At 37.5% G+C, this 27,257-nt stretch overlaps 2 protein-coding genes across 7 annotated transcripts in view; both read left to right on the top strand.

Moving 5' to 3' along the window:
- LOC121877224 (mucin-2-like) overlaps positions 1–6,159 on the top strand; it is a 72,333-nt gene extending 66,174 nt beyond the window's left edge. The window contains exons 4-8 of the mRNA XM_042382835.1: positions 539–737; positions 1,046–1,227; positions 1,371–1,499; positions 3,061–3,172; positions 3,762–6,159. Of these exons, the coding sequence (XP_042238769.1) occupies positions 539–737; positions 1,046–1,227; positions 1,371–1,499; positions 3,061–3,172; positions 3,762–4,036 (897 nt within the window). The 3' untranslated portion in view covers positions 4,037–6,159. The remainder of the gene's footprint in view (positions 1–538; positions 738–1,045; positions 1,228–1,370; positions 1,500–3,060; positions 3,173–3,761) is intronic.
- A 6,794-nt stretch (positions 6,160–12,953) lies between these two features.
- On the top strand, positions 12,954–27,043 carry LOC121877227 (protein ABHD18-like). 6 transcript variants are annotated; one of them, XM_042382842.1, is made up of 11 exons: positions 12,954–13,019; positions 13,653–13,860; positions 14,008–14,187; positions 14,737–14,849; positions 15,294–15,432; positions 16,331–16,420; positions 17,362–17,451; positions 22,683–22,787; positions 23,143–23,819; positions 24,626–24,739; positions 25,432–27,043. In XM_042382842.1, exons 2-11 carry the CDS (start codon positions 13,687–13,689, stop codon positions 25,481–25,483), a joined length of 1,734 nt encoding a protein of 577 aa, XP_042238776.1. In that variant the 5' UTR covers positions 12,954–13,019; positions 13,653–13,686; the 3' UTR covers positions 25,484–27,043. The 6 variants fall into 6 exon arrangements, with proteins under 6 accessions (XP_042238776.1, XP_042238773.1, XP_042238778.1 ...); XM_042382839.1 differs by having other exon boundaries at positions 12,960–13,027; XM_042382841.1 differs by having other exon boundaries at positions 12,968–13,039.
- The last annotated feature ends 214 nt before the right edge of the window (positions 27,044–27,257 follow it).

The following is a 27,257-nucleotide window of genomic DNA, read 5'->3' as shown; positions in this document are numbered from 1 at the left end:
AACAAATGAATCCAGCCCTGCTGATACACCTTATTGCAGTACCAGTTTGATGAAGTTAGAACAGGAGAGTTTGTTCAAGAATACAATCCAGTCTTTTATAGTGTTAGGAGTCGTATGCTGTGGAGGTGAATATCATATGTTTTGATGGGAGTTTAACCTTTAATTTCTGATGTGTTCTTAAGGTAACAAGGTCCTATGTTTGTTGCACTTTAACCCTTTTGAATCCTGAAAGGTTAAATCCTAGTCATCAAAGGGTTAATGTTGATTTTTTAACCCTTTTTGAGAATGAAATTTTAACCCTTTTTGAGGATTAAATATTTTAACCCCTTTTGATGACAATATTTTTTTTAACCCTTCCAAGGATGCTATTTTAACTCTTTAATGATTATATTTAACCCTTTGAGAATGATGGTTAATCTGTCTCATCCTAAAAAGGTTAAATAAAATGGTCAATCCTCAAAGTAGTGTTATCTTCTTGGTATGAATAAGACATTACATCACCTTACAAAACTCCTGAAGATAGATGTCGCTACTGCAGGTGTGGAAGGCAGAGGCACGGGAACTGTGTGCGTGTGAGGGTGCCCCAGGAGGTCCTACAGTCTTGGTGGCAGTGAAGGGCGTGAAAGAGGGTGCTGGTGTGAAGGAGAGACAGGACTTGCTTAAGGAATTGGCCATCATGCAGCACATTGGTCAACATCCCAACGTGGTGACTCTCCTCGGCTGCTGCACTCAACAGGGTAAGTTTCTTTCAGGTGTCTCTCAGTGTCTTAGGTGTATCTCAGGTGTTCTCTCAGTTACTCAGTTGCAAACCTAACCTAATCCTTCCAGGAAGCATTAGGGTGTTTAATCATCAGGTGAACTAAGCTAGGGGCTAATCTTAGTGATTCATCTTCTCATATCTCAAGAAAATCCATATATATAATACCTTAAGTTTTATTATTATTATTATTATTATTATTTATATTTTGTAATCGATATTAATATGATGACGTCATTATCACCTACTTACTTCACCATTTTTTTTCCAACCTTTGTACCTGAACAGAACCTCATTTTGTGATCATGGAATACATAATGTTTGGTAAGCTGTTGACCTTCCTCCGAGATCACCGAACACGACACAACTACTACAACTTCTCGTCTGACACTGAAGCCTTGACTTCTAAGGATCTGACTCGCTTTGCCTGTCAAGTAGCGACAGGGTGTGATTACCTGCAGTCTCGTGGGGTGAGATGATGTTCCCTCCTGTTCTTCATGAAATCTTAAGTGTTCTTCATATACTTTCATTGATTTTACACACACGCACACACACACACTATATGACAGATAGAAGTAATACATGTAATTCACATGATTCTGCCTTCCTTCAGATCATTCACCGTGACCTGGCCTCCCGCAACATCTTGGTCGACCACAACAAAGTCTGCAAGATCGCTGACTTCGGACTGGCTCGCAACGTTAAAGATCTGGGGACTGATATCTACGAGCAGAAGAGCCGGGTGAGTCAGTCAGTCAGTCAGCCAATCAATTCAGACAGATTAACTCTCTTTCAATCAGTCAGTAAGTTAGTCAGTCAGTAAGTTAGTCAATCAGTCAGTTAGTAAGGCAATTAGTTAGTCAGTTGGTCATAGTGCAAATATATAATGTTAAAGTTCTGGTGATGAATAGAAAGTTGGGGTATAGGTAACCTTTGTACTTTCCTTTATAAATTCATGATTGTTTTGTAGATCATGAATGCTGTAAACAATATTACATTTTTTTTATAAAAACTAGTACAGTATACAGTGGTCCCTTGGTTAACGAACACAATTCGTTCCACAAAGTCGTTCGTTAACCGAATCCATTATTTCAATGAATATTGGGTAATTGGTTCCAGCTCACAGAAAAGTACATACAGAGTATAAACAAAATGCAGTAAAGTACACTTACTTTGAGGTGTGTATGTAGAATAATGATGATGATGATGGGAATTAAGAAGTGGGGGTGGAGGAGAAATCGCCTTTCTTTGGACCCATGCTTAATGCAGTAATTTCACCAATAAAATTTTAAGTTCACTAGCTGTAATTAAAGATTATTTTATTTAAATCAACACTGCACTGTACTATATACAGTGTATTATCAATATGTTAACTAAATTTCAGAATGACCAATAATTTTAATGTAAAAACATAAAAATACTCTGTATTCAAGAGAGCGACAAACATAATGTTTACTCCACTGTAAACAAAGTTAAACTGACTCTGGCGGGTGAGTCAAGCGGCTGATGGGCGCACAAAAAAATAGTTCCCAATACTGCATATAATCAATATGTTAACTAAATTTTAAAATGACTAATAATTTTAATATAAAAAAAATGCGAAAATATTAAAGAGCACAACCTTCTTAATATTTACGCCACTGGAAACGAATGTAAACATAGAACCGATTACTGTATTGGCGGATTAGCCGATCAGCTGGTGCTCACAACAAAACGTGTTTGTCGTAAGGATTTCATTAATCAAAGTTTTGTTCGTTAACCGAATTGAAGATCCTTATGGGAGCTAATTCGTTAACCAAAATTTCGTTTTATATATATATATATATATATATATATATATATATATATATATATATATATATATATATATATATATATATATATATATATATTCCCCTTCTACAAAAAAAGTAACACTTACCAGCACTGCAGGCGAAGAATGAAGCATCATAGTAGGTGACACAGATGCATGGTAGGTGATGCAGGTGGCCAGATATGCCGAGATTTTCCTAGATAATTTTATATTTCTCGGCATTTCCCGAGTTACATTATACAGTACAAGTAATACAATCTGACCATATCCGTGCCGAGTTACTGTATAAGAAATTACGAGTTATCAAATGCCGAGTTATCGAGTGTTTACTGTACAATATATATTTTTTTTCATTTCCCTTTGTCCCTTAATTTACTGTTTTAGTTTTTAATTTTCGTTTCTTATTTCTGAATATTAAACTGATTTATTTCCCTGTAAAAGAAGGAAAGATATCGACAATACAGTAATAATTGTGTTTTTATCCACCCAGGGAGCCTTGCCGATCAGATGGATGGCGCCTGAATCTCTGTACATGAGTATATTTACCCACAAATCTGATGTCTGGAGTTTTGGTATTATGTGTTGGGAGATTGTCACTCTGGGTAAGAACTCATCTCATGGTTTCTCTTTACATCACACTATATTATTATGTTTAATTTGCTTTATATATTTTGAATATCTCACTGCACTTTATACAGTATACTTTACCTATCACACTTTATATTATTTAACTTTACTTTATATAAAATAATAATAATGTGCAGTGCAGGTATACACACAATATACATAAATAGTGCTAGTATACACAATATGCATAAACAGTACTAGTACACACACAATATACATAAACAGTACTAATATACACAGTATACATAAACAGGACTAGTATACACAATGTATATAAACAGTACTGTACTTGTATACAGTACACACAACATACACAGACAGTGCAGGTGCAGGTATAAGAGCAATGTGTACATAGACATAGCAGATATACAAACAATGTTAAAATAGTAAATTGCTTTAACCAAGGATAGTGCTGTACAACAAAGTCATCAATAAGCTCATTTACAGTAGGTTACAAATACTTTACATGAAAACATCAGGAACTTATGTCACCAGGAGCAGCGAGACTCTACAACAGACTACAGTCCATTATTAGCTCACCGCTAATGCCCTGACCACCCTCAGGTTCCACACCCTACCCTGGCATGACGGCACGGGAGGTGATGCGTCGAGTACGGGAAGGATACCGCCTTGACCGCCCTGACCACTGCCACCCAGAACTGTACCGCATCGTGACCAAGTGCTGGCACCAAGACCTGAACAAGCGACCCTCCTTCTCAGACGTTAAGGTGGAGTTGGCTCAGCTCCTCGACCACGGTCAACAAGGTTATATTGACCTGGAGAACTTCCCTGAAGGCAGCTACTTCTCCATGCATGAAAATAATGATGAGAAACTGTGATGAAGACTGATTCACCACTGCCACCTTTACGCTACTCAACATTTGTCATTTTTTTCTTACGTCAACAGTATCATGGTTTTAATTTTTTGTCATTTATCAGCTTTGAGATTTTTTTTTTTAATCATTAACGTAAGAATATTGTATTGTAAAGATAAGTGTTGTGATGACAGAAGGCAAGAGTCTCTGTGTTGCTCTATCATCCTGGTTGTCACTTTACCCAAAGCTATAGGGTAGGATCGTGTAGTGTACAGTAGTGCGACAAGCAGGTCTTGCTCGTTTTTTTCTTCTATGATAGACCTTTACCATAAAAAACACTCGTCTGCACTGTGTTAATACTGACAAGTGTTGGTTAGATGAATCAAGATAAAACTATTCAACCAGCACAGATTTTCAGATGTTTGCACGATCAATAGTCCTCATAAGTGAAGATACAGGAATATACAATCAACTACTGAAGTTTGTTAGCCTCTCACCCTGAACCATGAACCCCCAAGAGATTCAGACTCGTAAATCTGAATCAGGTGACTGATACATAATTCTGTCCATAAATGCTTCAGATTCATCAGTCTGAATCTCCGGGGTTCGTGGTGGTTCAGGGAGAGGTGAATGGACTTTCAAAAAAATATCATCTAGACATAACATCAACATTATGCCAAGACTCTACCTTCATGTAACACTAGATGACACTAAGGTGTACATAATATAATTAACAAAGATTCACCTGTCAATTGGTGTAAGAAACAGCATCCAATTTGAGTCTTTATTATAACTCTGATGTCATTTTTGTATGATATTTTTTTGATGTGTGTTTTAGTATAAAGTCAACTTGTTAAATGTATTCTTATATCTACACTTAACCAGGAGTATGTAACGTAAGAACAGTGTTAATCTGTGGGCCTTAAGGAGCTACCAGTCTGTCACTTTCTCCTCTCAGTCACAGATCAATGCTGGCTGATCTGTCAACACTAAGATGTCTATTAACAAGTACAGAATTTCCTCCTTTTTTTCTACTTTATTCATCCTGTTAGTATCTTGTAGTCACTGCATTCCTTCCTGACCCAAACTTAGAAGTTGAGGGAATGTTGTTTTTATTATTACATCTGACACACAAAACCTTCCAATGCAGTTTTATAAAAATATCTCCTTTTTGAGCTTTACCAAAGATGGCATAGTTAACTCTAGTTTGTTCTTAGATACTCTGCCTGCCTGCCTGCCAAGACTACCATAATAAATCAAGATAAGAAATCTGACTTATGGAGAATTTTCAGTGATCATCGTCCTGAAATTCCCAATTTTTTTTTATTATTTATTAGTCAATTGTTTTTACTGTGTCAGACTGAAGGTTTAATATTCTTCTTGACTGACCGATTGATTTAATGATTGACTAACACACACACAAGCACTCTAATATGACTTCAAAATCCTCTTCGTGTCTTCCTCTTCATCAGTATACAAATCACTTCACCTGTGTTCATGTATACAAAAATAGTTATACATTGCTACTGTATTTTATTATAATCATTATTTATGACCCATTACGGAAAACAGCTTCACTAGAAACTATTTACTGCTATAACAAGTATGATATGTCCGTCCAGTACATTTAATGTTTTTGTTTTTATCTAAAGATAAGTATTTTAATGTGTACAGTATATATAATTGTATATATTTTGTTGTTGAAAATTTTGGATATATATTGGCACTGATGACTGTTGGGTGTTACCTTTTGCATAGATCGAGTGTCACTGAGCCACAACATAGCAGTCATTGTTCTTATTATCCTTGATATAACAAGTGAGCATTAATGCATACTTCTTTTATAGAACAATCTTGTAGTGCAGTATACATTGAAACCATTTGGAGTATTAGAACCCACATATTAGACAATTCTTTATGGTTTCTAAATGAATATGAACTCAAATACTTCACAATATTTGTATAGACTTTAGAGATAAATTTATTTAAAAAACATAAGCCATTTTGTGTGATATTTGTGTTATATTTCTTTAAAATGTTGTATATGTGGGTTGTATTGTCAGGTACCATGTTTTATTTGTTTTTCCATATCCTGTCCATTTTGGCTAATGACTATATTTGTCAGGTATAATTTGTAAGTATGTCTCAATTCATAATATATATATATATATATATATATATATATATATATATATATATATATATATATATATATATATATATATATATATATATATATATATATATATATATATATATATATATATATATATGTATATATATATATATATATATATATATATATATATAATCAAATGTGGCACCTCGATTTCATAGTAACTTAAAAGATAATTTAGTCCAGTTAGAAATTTACTCCTTGCAATATACATGTTCATAGTTATCTCATGAAGACTTAGGTTGTGTTCAGAACCTCATAATCGTATAGTCTCGTTCAAGATTTTTCGAACACTGCTGGAGACAGCTGGCAACTCAAAGCCGTTTGTTTACTATAGTACGTAGTATAATGTAATACGAAACAACAAAGCCTTACCATTAAATTAAGCAACGGGAAACTAAGTAACCAATCGCCGATCACTTTTACATTTATTCATAATTTTTTACTATTTACTATAGTAAACAAGCGGCCTTGTGTTGCCAGCTGTCTCCAGCAGTGTTCAAAGAATCTTGAACCAAGACTGTACATGTAGTGTTATATCGATTTTTACCTATTTAAGCATTATTTTCATATATAATAATGTTAGTCAAACACATTTTTTACCGATTTTGTATAACAAATATGATCAATAGAGAGTTACCTATTAAGAATTGTTTTCGGATTTAATAATGTTAGTCAAAGCAGAATATTTTATCTCATTTTCTTTAATATTGATGTCGTCATGTTTAGTTTGTGTCAATAGGCCTTCTTTGACCACTGTCAGAGCGGCTGCCAGGAACCACAGATATGTCACAGTTGTTATGTTAGAGAACACTACAGTGAAACCTCTTTTTAAGAAGTTCATGGAAGAGAAGATCCATTAGATGTGAATCACCCTATCTAGAGAGAAGTCTGTTATATGGAGGTTTCACTGTAGTGGCAATAATATATGTATTATGGGTGCTTTAACCAGTGACCACTTAAAAGTCATGGGAAGTAAAGTACTAGTAATTAAGGTATTTGATTTTATTTAAGTAAAATTTAATAGTTTAATTTACACAGGATATGAGTAATGTTTAATAAGTTTCTTGAAAATGGTAGGGTGGAGAGATCCGAAGTGTTTGACTATATTAAGTAATTTGAATACAGCTTCTCTCCAAAAAAGTTTTCTCAACTTTTTAGAGAAATGACACAATAATGAGATCACCTGCAGATTAGCCACCCAGGTTATATCAAGTCAAGATTAACCACCTTAACCCTGACCTTACATAACCTAATCACCACCCCAAGGTAGAATTAGGGTGTTTAATCATAAGGTGAAATAAACGGGGTGGCTGATCTTCAGGTGATTCTTATACTCTTGTAAATAAATGTAATCTTAAGTTTTTGTGTACAGAGTATTTTTTATATATTGTATTTGAATATTTAAATAAATATTTAAATAATAATTATATATTTTTCTATATATGCCATACAAACTTTACACTTATTACCCAGTACAGTATTCTTTAACAGGTACGTGCAAAGGTAGGGGCTCAAGGGGGGGCTGGAGCCCCTACACCTTTGGCCTGCCAGTAACAAGAGGGAAAGGTATCCACTAGCCATGAAATAATAGGCAGATCAGCCCATTTAGGACACAAAGAACTTGAGGAAAAAAAACTCTTATATTATTCTCAAGTCAAGTATAAACACCCTGCTATAATATTATATGATGTGCGCTTTCGTGACAGACCTTGGATTTTAGTAGAAACAAGATTGGTTCACGTCCTAAACCTGCCTTCATTTATCCGTGAACATGTTGAGCACGTTGGTGTTTTAGCTTAGATCAGCTATATAATTCACAGTGATTATCTTATTGAAGGAAGAGAGATGTTCCTTTATCATAGTTCCTTGGTCTGGGGTAAATACACACGTCCTGTACGCGACAGGACAAATGCGCAGTCTCTCTCTCAAATTATAAAGTTGTATCACGTTATTACATATTTTAATTAATTTCACTCTTACAAATAATCCCAAATACAGTAAGTCCACGCTTAACGTTGTTTCGGTACAACGTCGCTAAGCTTTAAAGAAAAATATTCATTTAACTTCCCGGTGATCTGATACTACATCGTTTTGCGTCATCACAGACTACTTTCTACGGCGCATCACCCGCTCTTTGAGCAACGTTCTCTATTTGGGTCGTCATCTATAAGGATTTGCATTGCTTGCTGGAACATGTTGAACAATTCTGCCATCCTTTTTGAAGTTAGCGTTCATTGAGGTTCTTCTTCGTCGTCGTCTTCAACGGGACTGTGTTCTGTTAACAGTTGCAGATCTTCGTTGGTGAGCTCTTCTGTATGGGATGCCAGGACGTTCTCAATATCCTCTGATTCCAGCTCATCAAAGCCTGCCTGTCTAGCCAAGCTGAGGATATCCCTATTCACAGCTGGGACTAAGTCCATAAATCCAGTAAAACTGTTGACGCACTCGGGCCACAATTTACACCACACACCATTCAGGCAACTTTCTGAAACCTCTTCCCATGCCTTGCCAATGCTGTCAATTGCATGAAGAATGTTGAAGCCACGTCAATATTCTCGGATCGTAGGTTCATTTTCTCCGTCTGTAGCCTTGAGCAGCTGAGCCATGGTACAGCATAAATAATATGCCTTGAATGCAGCGATGACGCCTTGGTCCATAGGCTGCATCAGTGCTGTCGTGTTGGGAGACAGGAATACAACTTTTACACTGCCATGCAAGTTGTCGAGATTGGGAGAATGAGCTGGAGCATTGTCAATGATCAGAAGAATTTTGAAGTTAAGGTTCTCCTTGGCACAGTATTCCTTCATTGCAGGGACGGCGTACACGTTCAACCACTGGCTAAATATGGAGCTGGTTATCCATGCCTTCTTATTTGCCTTGTAGATCACAGGAAGGTAATCCTTAGAGTAACCTTTCAGGGCCTGTGGTGGCAGCGCGAGAAATCAGCATAGGCTTCAGCTTGAAGTCACCGGCAGCATTCGCGCCAAGCAGCAGCGTCAAGCGGTCTTTTGCCGCTTTGAAACCTGGCGCTCTTTTCTCCTCCTTGGAGATATAGGTCCTCTCAGGCATTCTCTTCCATAAGAGACCAGACTCCTCCACATTCAAGACTTGCTTCAAAGAGTAGCCTCCTTCCTGGAATAACCTGCTTGAATTCAGGTGGGAATGTCATCTTGATGTTGTGAAAGTTATACCTGCGCTTAAATCATTGAAATCATCCTCGGCGGGCTGTAAAGGTCTCTTCCTTCAATCCTTCACCCTCTTCTGCCTTTATGTCATCAAACAAGGATCTGGCCTATGCTGCATAACCATAAGGCTTACAGGCGCATTGTGTTGATTCTGGTCCTCCATCCACATTGCCAGCATCTTTTCCACTTTTTCTATCACAGTACAGTGGTCCCTCGGTTAACAAACGCCTTGGTTAACGAAATTCTTACGAAAACGTTTCGACATGCTTTGGCTTGCTCACCAACTGGAAGATTAGTCCGCTAATACAGAAATCGGTTCTAGGGCTTACATTCGTTAAAATTGGAGTGAATATCAAGAAGGTTGTACTATTCAATAATTTTCCAAGTTTTATTTTAAATTTTTTAGTCATTTTAACACTTATTTAACATAATTGCAGTACAGGGAACTAGTTTTTGGTGTGCCCAACAGCCACTTCACTCACCCATCAAGGCCTCAGTTTGTGTCTGTTCAGTGGAGGAAACATCTTGCTTGTGGGTCTCTTGAACACAGAGTATTTTTACGTACAATTATTGGTCATTCTGAAATTTATTTAACATATTGACAATATATAATGCAGTGCAGTATTGATTTAAAGAAAGTAATCTTGAATTACACCTAGTGAACTTAAAATTTTATAGGTGAAATGACGGCATGAAGCATGGGGTGATTTATCTTCCACCCCCACTTCCTTCTCTTCTCCCTTCTCCTCCATCCCACCTCTAATTCCCATCATCATCATCATCATCAACTAGGAGCCTTCTACATACACACCTCAATGTGAGTGTACTTTACTGCATTTTTTTTTTACTTTGTATGTAATTTTCGGTGAGCTGGAACCAATTACCCAAAATCCCATTGAAACAATGGTTTCGGTTCACGACATTTTCGGTTAATGAACGATCTTCTGGAACGAATTGTGTTCATTAACCGAGGTACCACTGTATAGGTACTCCTGAGCTTGCTGATTATGAATATGTGGTCCACGATTCGATTGCAGAGTAATTAATGGCCAAAATGACCCTTGAAAAATTTTACTGACATTTTTCAATGCTAATTACTCATCAACTATGGGTTTCCAAGGTGTGATTTAGGGTTTGTGTGTTATTCTGAAAGTACTTATTTAGTTAAACCCCTTAAATTTCAATTCCGAGAAAAGAATATATTTTGGTAAAAATTTTTGTAAGGTGTAAGACTTACATTTTTGAGGTTTTGGGCCAAAAATTAGATTTTGCTGAAAATCACAGTACTGTATTGGTTTCTAAGGTGATTGGTTGGTGTTATGTTCTTCTGGATGTACTTAATCATTGAAATTAATCCCACCAAATTTCAAGTCTGAGAGAAAATCATATTTGGGTGGAAAAACGCGTAAGGGTCCCTCCTTACGCATTTTTTCCAGGGTAGAGACAAAACGCGATATACACAATTTTGTTCAAAATCACAGTACAGTACTCCTGAGCATGCCGATTCCGAATCTGTCATCGACAGTTCGATTGCGGAATAATTTGTGGTCGTAATAATGCTTGGAATATTTTAAAGAAAAATTTCTCAATGCTTATTTCAGTACTCGCCAACTACGTACTGTACTTCTAGTACGAGTTGTTTTTGTTGCACTGAGAGTAGTACCACTTCCAGCACTAACCTTAATCTTGTCAGCGTTGGTCCGGATAGTATGCACCGTTGTGGGGGTTTAGACCAAGCACAGCAGCTACGTCCACAGCACATTCCCCTTTTTCAAATCGGGTTAATACATACATTTTCGTAGCAAGGGTAATGGTCTTATGTTGCCTCTTCATTACACTAGCATGAGTAGCACTTGATGGGTGCTTCGAAGCCATTTTGAATGGTTAGAGTGCAGTTTTAGAGCAAAAGCTACCAAACAGGGAGGTACTACCGCCTGGGAAGATATTGGCAGCATAATGTGTTGTCTAATGGTAGACCCTGCTGCCATATGGTACTGTGGGGTATGAGATTATTTGGTTCACACTCAGGATGGGATGGAGAAAGGAAACTCACAATGTGCTCTCTATATACATGTTGTATTGGATGTACAATGCAGCTTGGTGCTGGGAAGGCAGCATGGTTACAAGCGTGATGTAGAGAGAGCTGGTTAGTGAGGATGCTCAGAGGAGGACAGCTTGTGGGTCGCCATGCTCGCCAGCGGGAGAGAGGACCGCCAGGCAGGCGGAGGAGCGAGGGCCGCCAGGCAGGCGGAGGTGTTGCTGGCTGGTTGGTGTAGGTAGAAAGAGAGACAGATCACCACGAGGTCAGGTCTTAAATAGCGGGGGTAGGCGTGGCTTAGCAGTTGACCCCCGCTCCGTGGTGTATGGCGGCGCTGGTTGACCTAGACCACGAGGCATACACTGGGGAATTGGTGGGGTCGGCTAGGCAGCGACAAACAGCGTTTGTAGGGGAGAATTCCACTACAGTACCAAGTCCCAGGTTGCTGATCTGACTTTATGCCTCATTTACACACAATTGCAGGGTCTTAATTGTTTCTCTTACCATTGACAACACAACATACTGTACATATATCGTTTCTCACTTTTGATCTTTTTTTTCATTTTTGTATTTATAGTTCTTTATTATTATTATTATTATTACAGTTACTGTATTATTATCATCAGTTTTATTATTTTTTTTGTTTTTGTTTTATCATAAATTTTATTTATTATGAATTATTATGACTATTATTTATTATTATTATTATTATTATTATTATTATTATTATTATTATTACATTTTCGCCCCCCAGGCCCCGATGTGGGTCAGTGACATAAGAACATTAGAATGGAGGAAGCTGCAGCCGTCTATTGGCCCATACTGGGCAGTCCCGTTTACACCCAACCCCTATCGCTCATATATTCATCCAACCCATGTTTGATGCTGCTTTTCACGGCACATTTCTTCACTTACGAAACGCCCATGACTTAAACCATTAAAAAAAACACCCTTTGACTCACCCATACTGGGCACTGAACAGTCCCATTTTGCACCCGAACCCTATCGCTGATACTAGTGAGTGGTGACGTCATTGCAAATTGCGGCCCTGTTTCTAGAGAAATAAACTTATCTCGACTATTATAGCAGGACTTTAAACTATTATTACAAATTATATATACTGTATCACTCTACGAACGAGGCAATGTGTAAAACTTGTGTTTACCGAGAACCGTCAATTAGTCTATTACACCAGGGCTGTTATCGTTTCTTTGCTTAACAAATGTTGCTAGGCGAAATTATATTGTCTAATTGGTATATAATAAGCTTTTCATAAGTTAATCTTTATTATATAACTTTTTTATAGGAAATAAGGGGTTACGTGACAAACTGTCCGTCGTATAACTTATAGAGAGAGCAGAGACAAATAATAATGTGGTAGACCAACTTGCATATCATATTTAGTTCGTAATTAAAAGTAAAATATGGTATTATTTATTATTATGATTTCATATAATTCACAGGGTGTAATATTAAGAAGACATAATAGTGTTGTGAGAGTGTTTTGTGTTGTTAATGAGTAAATTATATAACCCTTGTATCTATCTGGTAAACAACAAGGTCTGAGGAAGGTGATAGTGAAGGCTCGCTGCTCCTCTACGGCAGGTTATTTGGTAACATTTATGGTATTATTAGTAAAATTTACAACATTAAACAATCCTTACATGATATATTATAGTCAGGTGGTTACTAAACAGATTAATTACTCTCTGTCACGACTTGTGTTGAGAAATAAAGTAACTATTAAGAACACCGTGTGGAGGGTCTGACCTTAATTAATTACTAACTTGTGTCTGTTGACTTGAGGCAAGACAACACGACTGTAACATTCTCAGTGTACAGTACAGTGAAGCCTCCATGTAATGTTTGGTGGAGGATTAACATCTAACAGACCCTCGATATAACGGACATTCCTCTCCATGTAATTCGTTAAATAGAGGTTTCACTGCAGTTAGGTGGGGTGGGAGTGAAGATTAATAATTGTTGGAATGTTGAGTTATAATTAAACATTAGGGGATTGCAATAAATGTACCTTTAAACAATGACTTATATGGCAGGTGGCTTAAAAATATTTGGAGTCTTTTATACAGTATTTTGGTAATGTAAAGGAGGTACTCCTATAAATACTGTAGATTTTATTACTTCAGAAAACACTTTAATGTGAGAAAATTTTAGAAATTAGAAATATAGATTGATGTTTAATTTAAGAACATATTATAGTTCCTCATATGTTGACAGATTGTAGGTGAATGGTGGAGTGGGCGCGCTGGATATGGTAAGCCGGATAGATCAGATCTATCGTAGCATTCTCCTGACAAAGTTCTTTGTTCGGGGGTGGGGCAAACCTGAAAATCTCCGCAGACTTTTTGCCTTCCGAAAGATCCTCTCCAACCGTGAAACATGTCAGCAACTTGTCGACAAAAACCATCCAATTACTATAACTAAGGTGAAATGTTGCTCTGTGTTGTGTACATGAAGAAGATGTAGATAGTAGAAGTAATATTATTGATGTTGTATTGAATATATATATGTACAGGTAATCAACAGTTAACTTTGGAACTGAAAATAACTGTAATGACTTTTATTATAACAGGAAGTTGACAATGGAGATCACATAGTTTTGGAAGCAGAGTTCATCTCCCCATTTGTGGCTCACCTGCCGGGTCTTCTGCCCAAGGAATCGGAGAAAGCCACCTTCCAGTTGGTGTTTCCTAAAGTATGGCGGACTCACCTCAAGCCCACCTGTCTCCACCTAGCTGGCACAGGAGATCACGTAAGTTTGTCGTTTTCTGGTACAGTATTTTAATTCTCTCCAGTACAGTATTTTGTGTAATGAAAGTCAACATTATGGGCAAACAGTTTGACTTTTACTGTAAATGACATTCTATCTCTGAAGTTTCACTATTTAAAGTAATCTCTGTGGTTGATCATTATGACTCTGGGAAACTGTCTGTCATTGTTATTAAGACTATTTAGTTTTATGTCAATAACTGGAGTGACCATTGTACTTTTACTTCTCTTCTACTCCTATGTGGGATGGATGACTCAAGAGGAAGAGAAACCTCAAGAATTGGGGGAAATAATAGGGAAGAATATTGCAAGATGAGCAAAAAGTCAGGGAAAAAAAGACAAACAGAACAAACAGAATATTCATGGCTATTTACCCTTATCCTTGATTTGTTTAAACAGATTGGAAAATGAATCTTTATCTTTCAGTGACTGACAGTACTTCATATCTCTATTAGTCATCTTGACATTCTGCTCTTAATTTTTTTCAGATTGTGATATATGTCATAGATTTTGACTGATTATATTTTTTCAGGGATTTTGGAGAAGAAAAATGCTTATGGGGAAACCACTTCTGGACGAGTCAGGTATCGCTTCAGCTATATTAGAGAATCCCTTTTATGGGTGCCGGAAACCCAAGGACCAAATGTAAATATCACTTTTGTGTTATTTGCCTGTGTGTTTCTCTACCATGTGATTTGTATATGAAATAAGAGATCACCTGAAGAATCTCCACCCCAATTTATTTTGCCTAAAGATTATTAACCTCCCTAATGGTAACATTCTCTAACCTTACCTAAACTAAAGGTAACCTAGTCTAATTTAACCTGACTAAACCAAACCTAACCAAACCTTACTTAACCTAATGATAAGGTAAATTTTGTCTCCATTGGATCATTCCTGGCTTAATAGGGTCATGTAGATGAACTAGAAATTCAATAGCTAAATGAAGATTCACGATAAGACGGGGCTTCACTTGGGGGGGGGTGGTTTATTAAAGACTAAAGGCTCATTGCTATTGTATGACAGATCCATCCATACAGTTCTCAGTCATTAATGTGAAACTTTCTACCTTCCACATCATCGTTACAGCCGCTCAAGCTTACACAACGTTTCGGACTTATTTGTGATGGGCGGTTGTCTCGTTCTGGAGTCTCTCGCCATATTCAACTGGTGTGAACGCCTGGGCTTTGGACCTCTGGGAATCACTGGGATCTCCATGGGCGGCCACGTGAGTTGTTCAGGTTATGTTTGTATGGCATATGTGTTTCTTAGCCGAATGATGAGTGAGGGGAGGTGTAAGTGGAGGCTGAAATGTGATGGAAGGATACACTGTGTGGGATGATAATGTGACTGACTGGAAGATGATGGAAGGATACACTGTGACTGGGTAAGGAGTGAGCACTGTAGAGAGATAGTTGATGAACACAGGTGGGGTGGGAGATGCTTGTGAATGTGATAGATGGCTAATGAAAGGTCAAACTCAACTGTGTATGGTAATTGAGGTGAGAAGATAACTTGCTGTGTGAATGTGTTGTTTTTAAGGGGGTGGGGAGACAAGTTAGGTTTAAGAGTTCTGTATACAACAAGAATGTTATTATTATTATGGAGGAATGTATCTTTTTTGTTATGTTTAATAAGTTTAAATTGCATATAATCGTATAAAATAATTTTTTATACAGGTATTGATTGTATGTGTGTGTGTGTGAGTGGGTTTAAGCACCTCTGTAAGCTACATAAACCCTCAACCTTTCATTATTTCTTATCTACACTATGCTGTACCAGTGTAGAGTGGGGAGGGGAACCCATTCTACAGCTGTCAACTGGTAATCATGGGTAACCCACTTCAGTGTGGAAAATAGCCATAAAACATTGATGACAGTAGTGATGATGAGGGTGTGTAAGTGAAAAATAGTATGTAAAAAGATAATAATTAATCTAAAACAAATTAATTTAGAGTTGTGTTGTACATCTACACTGTACATTCCTGATGCTGTCTTGCTCACACTCCTTGCAATGTCCCAGTGTCTTCTAAAACTCTTAGTCTACTATAATATTAAGTTATTGATATACAAAATTTTGGTGATTGGATTTGGAAATGATAAAATGGACTTGCATGATCCTCCCAGATGGCATCTTTGGCAGCTACCAGTTGGCCCAAACCTCTGCCGTTGATCCCTTGCTTGTCCTGGAGCACAGCATCAGGAGTGTTCACACAGGTCAGTTGTGCCTGTCAATCAGGCAAAACTACTGTTGAGGCAATGACATCCCTAACATACCAGACTTGTGTCTGGGCAAAGAGCTGGGAGGAGTACCAGGAACTTCTCTTTTTTGATCTTACAGTTCACAACTAAAGTCCTTTTGCCTCTCCCCCATGAACCAAGAACCCTGAGATTCAGACTCATGAATTCGAAGCATTTATGGACAGAATAATGCATCAGTATACAGCTTTGGGTTCATAAGTCTGAATCTCTCGGTCCATTGTTCAGGGGCAGAGGTGAACGGAATTTAGTAGGACTTTACAGCACTGCTTGGGTCTCTGTTCACTACAGCTGTTGATATTAATCTAAAAATACTCACACCTGGTGTTTACTGTCATTATTAGCTGTTATGTGAATTTTACATTGTTTTATAATGTTGTGTGTGTGGTGTCATAGTTGTGAGCATTATGGTGCAGTTGTACATAGTGTCTGGCAATAAATGGCAGTTAGATGTCTGCTTGGTGGTTATGAAATTAACCTAAATTCAGTAATCATCTTCCCAGCTTACAACAGTTGAACATTTACACATTTTCAAAAAGCTATCTTTACAAAATAGTGTTGAGAAAATATGACAGTGGACGAAGGACTTTGACGACCCTACAGAGACAACAGGAGTCGCAGCTTTCATTCTGAAATTCATCGACCTCCTCAAGTAAAGATAGTATTTTGAGTGACTGTACATACACAAATTTTGAATCATTGCCTCATCAGTGTGTCTTGCTTTGTCTTCTATTATGTGTGGTATTTCACTGAGTATGTTGATGAACTTTATATTTGTGGACAGGTATAATTTTAACATCTCCTGTGAAGACTTCGTCAACTATACCGAGAGGTGAGATGGCACCACACGTTTTGCTTATAATACTATAGCAAGTAACCAGACAGGTGGTATTCTTCAGATGGCCTCAGCAGCCGCCACCAGCTGGGATAAACCCCTTGCTATCGTCCCTTGCCTGTCATGGACCACAGCCTCTCAATGCTTCACCCAGGTACCTCACAAGTCTTCGAGGATCTTTATTATTGTATTACCAGTACAGTGGTCCCTCGGATAACTAACTCAATTCGTTCCAGAGGGTCGTTCGTTAACCGAAACCATTGTTTCAATGGGATATTGGGGAATTGGTTCCAGCTCACAGAAAACTATATACAAAGTAAAGCCAAAAATGCAGTGACATGTCTGACAGTTGGCACAGAGGTGTGAAGTATTTACTGTAATTGTCTATTTATGTCCTTTAGATTGAGTTTTTGTTTTTCACTTATAAAATTTCATAGAAGTGACCGGGGAAAATATAATTTACATTGCTGGGATTCTTATAAGATAGTGATTAATTTGAATGTAAACATGCTATAGATTGCACTACACAAAAATTTTAGTAATCATTTTGTACATTATTCTGATTACATGTACAGTTCAGCTTTGCCCTTAGGACAGTGTGTGCATGTAAATGAGTTTCAATAAATGAATAAAGTTACATATAACGAGCCAAAAATAATAGTTGAAAAACTTTGTGTAGACAGAGCTTGGATGGCTAAATTTTAGAATGACCAATAATTTTAATACCTCCTGTACTGTATAAAAAAATGCACAAATATTAAAGAGCACAATTTTCTTGATATTTACTCCATTGGACACGAATGTAAACATAGAAGAGATTTCTGAATTGGCTGAGTACCTCCTCGGCTTATCAGCTGATGTTCAAAACAAAACGTGATTTTCATAAGGATTTCGCTAACCGAATTGAAGATTCTTATGGAAGGTAATTTGTTAACCGAAATTTCGTTAACCGAGGGACCACTGTACCTACATACTGTGATATAATCCGTCATATGGGGTTTCACATCTCACAGACCCTCTATATAACGGACTTTTCTCTCCAAATACTGTAGTCCATTAAATAGAGTTCACTGTAAATTATTAAGGCTACCTGAGGGCTTCATCTTGGGGTTACCAGCATGGAAGGGGTAAGATTATTGATTTAAAGCGATACTTACAATTAAGGACAATGTTTTAATTTAAAGCGAATCTTTCCTGTTTTGCACGAGTCAATTTGGTGCATCATATTTTAAAATTCGCGCCTAATGTTTCTCTGGGCACGCTACACTGTCCTAAGGGCAAAGCTGTACTGTATGTGTACTCAAAATAATGGAGTAAATGATTACTAAAATTTTTGTCTACTGCAAACTATAGCATGATTATATTCAAATTAATCACTATCTTTTAAGAATTCCAGAATGTAAATTATATTCTCCCCGGTCACTTCTGTGACATTTTATAAACAAAAACTCAATCTAAAGGACATAAATAAACAAATAAATACTTCACTAGACCTTCGGCCCAACTGTCAAACATGTCACTGTCTCCTCTGTCCTCCCCCCTCCCTCCCAATCTTCCCAGCCAGGGTTGGTAGGTGATAGGCTTACAGTTTTTTTTATCTTATATAATATCACAGACTAAAGTTAGGAGAATATAATTTGCATTGCTAGAATCCTTGCAAGACGGTTAATAATTTGAATATAAACGTCATATTTTGCACAAGAGATAAAAATGTTAGCCCTTTGTAATAAAATTAATTAGAACATGTCAATTCAGTGACATTTTATAGGAGAAAAAATTAAAGTCACTCCTAAGGACAGATAAATAAATAAGCACTAGACCTTGGGATCAACTGTCAAACATATCACCTCACCTCTCCCCATCTTCCCATCAGCTGATCGCTAGTGTTATATCGTGTTATATCGACGCTCTACTGTACTAGACAAAAAAATAGGAATGAGATTATACTAATAGGAATAAATTTGAGAATACAGTAGACCCTTGCTATTCACGGGTCTACGATTCGCTACTTCAATGATTCGCGGTAAGCAGATGGTGGCTGTGGTGGCTAGCATGAGCCTTTTTCCCGCAGTGCAACGAGTCACCCCATGCGCCCGCAGCATCACCTCTCCCTCTGTTCGTGCTCAACCATTGCCTGTGATGCAGCATCTCGTATTGTACTCTCAAAACTTTAGTATTTCTGTGTGAAATGGCCCCTAAACGACTGCCTAGTGTCAATGCTAGTGCTGCTAGTTGAGTGAAATGTAAAAGGCAGAAGTCAGTGATGACCCTGACCAAGAAAGTTGAATTATTAGAAAAGTTAAAAGAGGGGATGAGAGCTGTCATGGCTGGTCGGTTATTTGGTATAGGTATACAGTAGTGTACTAAGGTATTATAAGTTGTTATTCACGGTTTGCGCCATTCCTTGGAACCTAACCCCCACGAATAGCAAGGGTTTACCGTATTGTATACGGGTATTAATAAATAATAATATTATGTTGTATTTCTATATACAGTGGGGTATGCTATAACGAATCTAATTGGTTCTAGAACCTCGTTCGTTATAGCATTAGTTTGTTATAGGATTAATCCGTTCCAGGCCCCCAAATACAACCACTTAACATTGAAAAATTTCTGTGGAAATTGTAAAAAATACGGTACTTTATCTTACCTTAGTGTTGTTAGTATGCAGGACTGGAGGCAGAGGAGGAGGGGGAGGAGAGAATTATGGAGAAGAGGTGGAAGGAGAGGAGTCATCCTTCCTAGCCCTCTTTGGTGACTGTCTTACAGGCACTTTGTCTGTTTATTTATAATTTCTTTCTTAGTTTCACTCGCTTTTGACGATTCATTGTTACAATTGTACACTTGTATAACAAAATAGTTATAAAAATAACACGAATTTCCACATCAAAAGACAAAATTTCAACAAGTTCAGTGGTGTACTGACTACGCAATGAACCAATATGGCGCCTGACGCTCTTTATGTGAGCCGCGGTACAACAATATTCATGCGCCAGACGAAATAGTCCTGTATTCATCCGCGTTCATTGTAGGAGTTGCGTTCATTATAGCATTTTCAATTTTATAGGCAAAACCGTTCGTTATAGGAATATTCGTAGTAGAATCCGTTCGTTATAGCATACCCCACTGTATCCCTGAATAAAATACTTATACCCTGTACTATATTCTATAAATATAGCCTGTATAGTAGCTAGTGTATATACAGTAGTTATGTAATATTTAATATCAAATGATGGTATTCTACTTACTGTACCATACTGGTTACAATAAAAAAAATCTTGCTTTTACCAACTATCAGTGACTAATGATGAATACTGTACTGTCCTTTCATAATGTATTCCCACTTGTATTTAGAGCATTTACATTCTTATTTGACCTGAACTTATTTATTTAACCCTTCCCTGAATTAGTGTGAATTATTAACACAAGAATAATTAGTGAAACTTCCATATAATGAACTTCTCTCCATATAATTAGTTAGATGGAGGTTTCATATCTAACGGAAACTTGATATAACGGAATTTCATCTCCATATAATTCGTTAGAGGGAAGTCTCACATCTAATAGATCCTCGATAAAACGGAATTTTCTCTCCATATTGTCCATTAAATTAAGGTTTCACTGGAAAACACATTTTCAGTATTTAAAATGCCAGTTATGCCGTGCCCATAAGATTAAATCACACTTTAATATGTTTCATCAATACAATAGATGAACTTTTCACTTTCCAGAAAATTAGTGAGAGTATTGACAGTAGCTGCCCCTCCCTGCCCTCTAGTGGGCTCTTGTAAACAGGAGTCACCTGGTTGAGGCTATTGAGCCAAAAATAGAGAATTGGTCATGAAATCCTCTTTCTATTTTGTAATTAAACTGTGAGCCAAGACACCTCCCCTCTTCCATTGGCTTTGTGGCTGTGTCTGCTGGAAACAATCCAAAATAGCAGATTGACTCAAACTAGGAATCACTGCAAATTTAAATTTACTTTAAGATATTCTCTACTTAAGAGGAAGCTTAAGTAATACTGCAGTTTCTCAAACATTACCGATACAGTGATATCCTCGTTAGCCAGAATAATAGTATAGAGTGGTTCCAGGATTGAGAGATTTCCAGGTATTGGAGACAAATTTTCTAATCCCCGCCTGCCTAGACACAGAGCTGCACTTATTTATGCAAACAACACTGTACACGTATAATATATTGTAAATAAACAAAATATACTATTTTTTTCTGGCATATCATTGTGTAGAGTAATATAATCTTTTTCTTTTCCATTTTTAATTTCTTTTTACTCTTATTTTTTTGCTCCCCAGACCCTGTTGTGGGTCGATGACTTGTGCCCAGGTGGGTTATTCCCTGTAAAAAAAATACACTACAGCTGTACTTGCCAACAGGTGCTGTCATCTTGAACTTGTAATGTAGGCAGGCCAAATGGTGATGTGATGATACAGGATGGCCTGTCTTTCTCCTGTACAGTTTCCTTCGGCAGGTGTTGCTGTTACTCCTCTCTCTTCATAAAGGAGGGATTGTACACACATTGTATACTGTACATACATGCTCTACACACTGTCCACTCTGCTCTGTACAGTACTGTACATCTGGTACATTAACACAGTATTCTTGACTGATTATATGCTGGTACAGTATTGCACAGTACTGTACTACACAACACAGATTGTACAGTATATATGAAAACAGCAGTGACCTAGTGAACAAACTTGTACAATGACAACAGACAGTGAACTAAGAGTGTCATGATGCAAGAGTTTGAGGATAGACTGAGATACATCAGCCAATCATAGGCATCCCATACATCGCATGACACTAGTGACCAATCGTTACTCATGAGAATTCCGAGCCTATTCACCCACGTGTCACAACATTGGAAATATAATACAATCCTCGGAAATTTTTTTCCATGCCTGGAATAGAGAGATTTTTCCCAGAATTTCTCTGAATGCTCCAAAAAAAATACGGCTATTGGAGAGTTCCGGGGATTGAGGATTCCGGCTCACAAATAGGTTACTGTATATTCTTTGAATACTGTATTACATTTAATTGCTGGAGAAGATTTTTTTCGTGTAAACTTAAACCAAGACATTTTTGTTTCTTCAGTACAGTCTGCACTAAAGATGATAACACTCAGTGCCTAGACTTTAGTGGACTTAGGCTAAACATGTAGTGTTCAGAGCACTGTATAGTACTGTGCAATTAATTTGGAAAAGAACAAGTACCTGAAGAGAAACTTGATTTTTTTAATAAATTTTACTCTGTAAGACTGTGATAACAGACAAATTATGGGAGCCCAATTTTGTCTTATGTGCTTCATTATACTGTCCCATGACCCACTAACTAACGGTGGTGTTAATATTTTAATGTGACCCGTAGGGGGTGTTAAGCGGAGCCATCAACTGGGAAATGCTCAAGAATCAGTATTTCTCCAATGAAGTGTTCAGAGAGGAACTGTTCGACATGATCCAGTCTCCGGAAGGGGTAAGCTTCTAGGTTATTATTTATGGTTTTAGTGAAGGGATAAGCTTAAAATAGGTTTGATGAAGAGGTAAGTTTAAAGCCTATGATTTTAGCTTTGGTGAAGGGGTGAGCTGGAAGGTGGGTGAAAGGTATCCATGTTGTAGCTGATGACAAGCCTGATGAAGGGACAATGATATTTGGTGGAATGGAGAGCACTGGAATAGATATGATTTGAATAGTTGTACAGTAATCGAGAAGATGCGGATAATGTTGATGACAGGATATGAATGTAATATGGGAAACAAGTTCAGTTCAGTTTTGGGAAGGTGTGTATGGGTGAGCGAGTCATTACAGGGTTCATTTGTTTTTCCTGCAGCATTTTCCAGTGTACCATGAAGTGGGACAGAAATTTGCTCGGGACTTTCCAGGCAGTTTATCCCACGTGGAGCAGCTCATGCAGGACCAAGGCCAAAACCTACGGCAGCACAAGCACAAACTCGACGACTCTCACTCTGACAACAAAAATGAAATACGTAATAGTGAGTTTAAGTCTGATGACATAAGAAGCGCTCAAAATACTAGAAAGAGTAGCCAAGTTGAGGGCTCAGGCTCAGAGTCTCAGTATTACACAGGCACGGTGCACAACGTTGCCGCGGGCAGAGGCGGTGGTCCTCTGGGGATCAGTCTCTCTCTCCCGAGGTTTAATATTTTACAAAGCTTTGGTCTCTCAAAGTCAAAAGTCAGCAAGGGACAGCCAGCACAGGCTAATAAAGATGCCGCCACATCATCAAATCACATTCTTGTTGGATATAGAAAATCAAAGTCTAATATATCAAAGCCAGTTCATGAGTTCACACCAGTGGGGATCAGACCCAAGTCATCTGCCAACACCAAGACCGTCAAGTTTGATCCTTACATGGAGGTCAAGGACACGTTAACCTGGGAGGCCGTGCAGTTCATGCGTGGCGTCATGGATGAGTGTACTCACTTGGGGAACTTCAGTGTCCCGGTGGATCCTTCGTTGGTGATTATTGTTGCTGCTGAAAATGATGGGTAAATAAAATTTCTTGTACACATACATGTTCTTGTAGTATCTTTTCCAATTTCTCTCTTATTAATAAATTTATGTGCACATGCTCTTGATTTTTCTTAATGGTTGGCATCTGAGCATGTGTCTATGTGACATTGAACAAATGGCCATCAATTTTAAGTGTGTAAATATCTCAACCAGGTCTTATCCCGTTAGAATCTGTGGTAACAGTCTGAGGAAAATTACAAGACCAAATATTACATATATAATTATTTAATGGGGGAAAAGAGGAATTTAGTTGAGAGAGAGAGAGAGAGAGAGAGATTTTAATACCTGTATATACAAAACAAATACTGATCTCTCTCTCTTGCCTCTCACTCTCTTACAGTATTTCTGTGTTCGTTATTACTTCTCAGTATCATCATCATTATCACCTGCTTGATTCCCAAATTCTTCCACTTCAGTGAAACGATACCTTACCGAGGAAGCCATCTTTCTTTACATGTATTTTTTTATTGCCTCAAGTTCATGCAGGTTTGTGATAACTCAACATATATCAAGTCATTCACACTTTCCCCATCATTCACACCCTCCCATCATTCATACTCTCTCTTCATTCACTGTCATTCTCACTGTCCCATCATTCACTGTCATTCATATTTCTTCCATCATTCATGCTTTCCTAACCTAACCTAATTCCCCCAGGTAGCATTAGGGTGTTTAATCATCAGGTGAAATAAGCTGGGGGAGGGGGGGTGAATCTTGAGGTGTACCTTTTACACAACCCAGCCTCACCCATAAAATATTAACCACTGTGAACACTCGACAGGTACATGCCTCGTGATGGGATAATTCCACTCAATGAAATATGGCCAGGAAGCCAAGTTAGAACTATCAGAACTGGCCACGTCACTGCCTATCTGTTCAACCACCAGGTGTTTCGGTAAGTGTCCACTGCAAGTGTGTCTGTATTGTCTATACAGTATGCCCCCCAAGTTCGCGGTCCTCAGTTATTTGCGGATGACACCCTGGATGTACCCAAGAATGTCTGAGGGTAGTTTTAAAAGTTGCCGTCATTTTCGCGGCTGGGACAGGGAGTCAGTCGTTCTAGAGACAGTTTTTTTCTTTACCTGTATTGTAAATATGTGTGTGTGTCTACACACACACACACACACACACATATACAATACTACAGGTAAAAGAAATAATTGTCCTAAGGGCAAACACATTAAGGAAATATACGTACAATTCGTTGTACACAAGTAAAAATGTAGCAACCCCCCCCCTCCTTCCCCCGGTCTGCAAATGTTATTCGCGGCCATTTTGAGGACCTAACCCCCGCAAATTTGGGGGCCCCCTGTATACTTGTTAAACTGTATACTGTATCTGCATTGTTTATATACATGCTCAAGTGTGTACTGTATATGCATAGTCTATATACATGTTGAACTGTATACTGTACTGTATATACATTGTCTATACACATGTTCCCCTTAAACTCTGCCCACACAAAGACTTGTTAGTCTTTGGGGGGTGGGCTTATGAAGGAAACACTATTGTGTTGGTATCTGTGACTAGGTTTCTACACTCAATATTCATAATTGAATCTCTTAACATTTCTTCTTCCTTTTTCAGGCAAGCAATCAAGGACTCGTTTGACCAAGTCATAGCTAAATACTACAGTTGAACGTCTTATACTGTACACTTGTCAGCAGATTATCTGTAGGTTGGAAATTAGTTATCATGTTAAGGCAAAGTTGACTTAGAAATTACTAAAAGGTTTAGGATTACTGCACTGCCATATTCTCTACAAAATACTATTGTGGATTTATTATATGCAAGTAAGAACAAAATTCATTTTTACAAACCATGTGCTTTCTGAAGTGAGGCTTTACTAATAGTGAGTGACCAGAGATGTGTGCCTCATGATAGTGAGTGGCCAGAGATGTGTCCCTCATGATAGTGAGTGGCCAGAGATGTGTCCCTCATTATAGTGAGTGGCCAGAGGTGTCCCTCATGATAGTGAGTGGCCAGATGTGTCCCTCATGATAGTGAATGAGTGACCATAGCTTCAAAGGCTAACCTTAAAATATTGCACACTAATGCACATAAAATCTAAAATTGAATTTCTTTGTTACTGATCTTTTAGTGCATCTTTGACTTTCTCTCTGCTGAAGCATTTCATTTAGGATGTGAAGTGTGGTGTAGTGTAGTGTAGGGTAGGTCACGTACAGTACGGTTGTATTTTCAGAATAAAGTCTCCAAAGAACAGTGTAGATTAAAGTTTGCCACAAAGTGTGCATTGGGACCTACCAGTTGTAACATTCTTTTAGTTGTTAATGCTGATATAGTTTTGCTACTTTTATACAGAACCTGTGCTGGTTTATGAAAAATGTGGGCAAGAGGAAAGAAAACTTTTCAACAGTTGTTGAACCTGTGGTGTCTTAAAATAGGACGGTGCTTGTCCCAACATACTAATGCCAGTGTGGGTCATGTTTTTAAAACTAACTCCAGATATTGTATCTTCATGTGGTTTATTAGAAATGCCAAAAGCATTATGGATATATATATTGTGGGGAGGTTTTAGCTTACGGTACTATACTGTACTACTAAGAAGCTCCGCTCCCCCCATCTCTGAAAGTGTGAATTTGTTTGTGACTCCGACGGTAAATAGTCTTTATTTCATTTTTTCCACATATCTTGAAAATTAATGTTTTCAAGCAGTTATAGGTCTACATACTGTACGTACATTAAATTTGGCATTAATTGTGTTATATCAATGTTAATCGAACATTATGTATGGGCCAATGAGCTGCAATGGGAGCAGGGCTTGTACGGTTAATAAAAAATAAATAAAATAAAAACTATACAGTAGTTGGTAACTGGATTAAATTAACTGGCTAATCTTCTGAGTCCTGCTAACTTTGAAAGTGGTGTTCAAATGCCATATGTCTTCAGTTCAAAACCCTTTTTAATTGTTTTTAATTTTAGCAGGAGTCTTCAGGTGGTTGACATTAACTAACAAAACTTTTTAGGATTTTTCAGTGCTTTTTGTAGCTTCTTGCAAATCTTTGATGATAAATTGTATTAGAAATTTGAAATGTGTGTCCTTTATGGTATAGTATTACCTTTCAATTTATTATGGTGCTGAGTGCTGTGTTGTCATTGATAGTAACACTGGAAAACATAGTGAAACATTGGGCGGTAAAAATTTTTTTAAATTCTTTAATAAAAATTACACTATGAATACAGTATTTTAATTATACAGGTATTCCCATAATGAAGAGTGCAAGAGAAAACCAACACAAACATAGAAAATGTCTGTAAAATGGTAATAGTGTTGACTAGAATATATAATGAGTACAGTCAGTTCTGCTATAACGCGATAGTTGTGTTCTTGTAAAACATCGTGTTATAGAAATAACAGGGCTTATGGAGAAAATAGGGTTAGGTGCAGATTA

The sequence above is a fragment of the Homarus americanus genome, unplaced genomic scaffold, assembly GCF_018991925.1.
Source record: "Homarus americanus isolate GMGI-L3 unplaced genomic scaffold, GMGI_Hamer_2.0 scaffold367, whole genome shotgun sequence".
NCBI classification, from domain to species: Eukaryota; Metazoa; Arthropoda; class Malacostraca; order Decapoda; family Nephropidae; genus Homarus; species Homarus americanus.
Note: the sequence above shows the minus strand (reverse complement) of the source record. Positions and strands in the feature narration are given on the sequence as shown.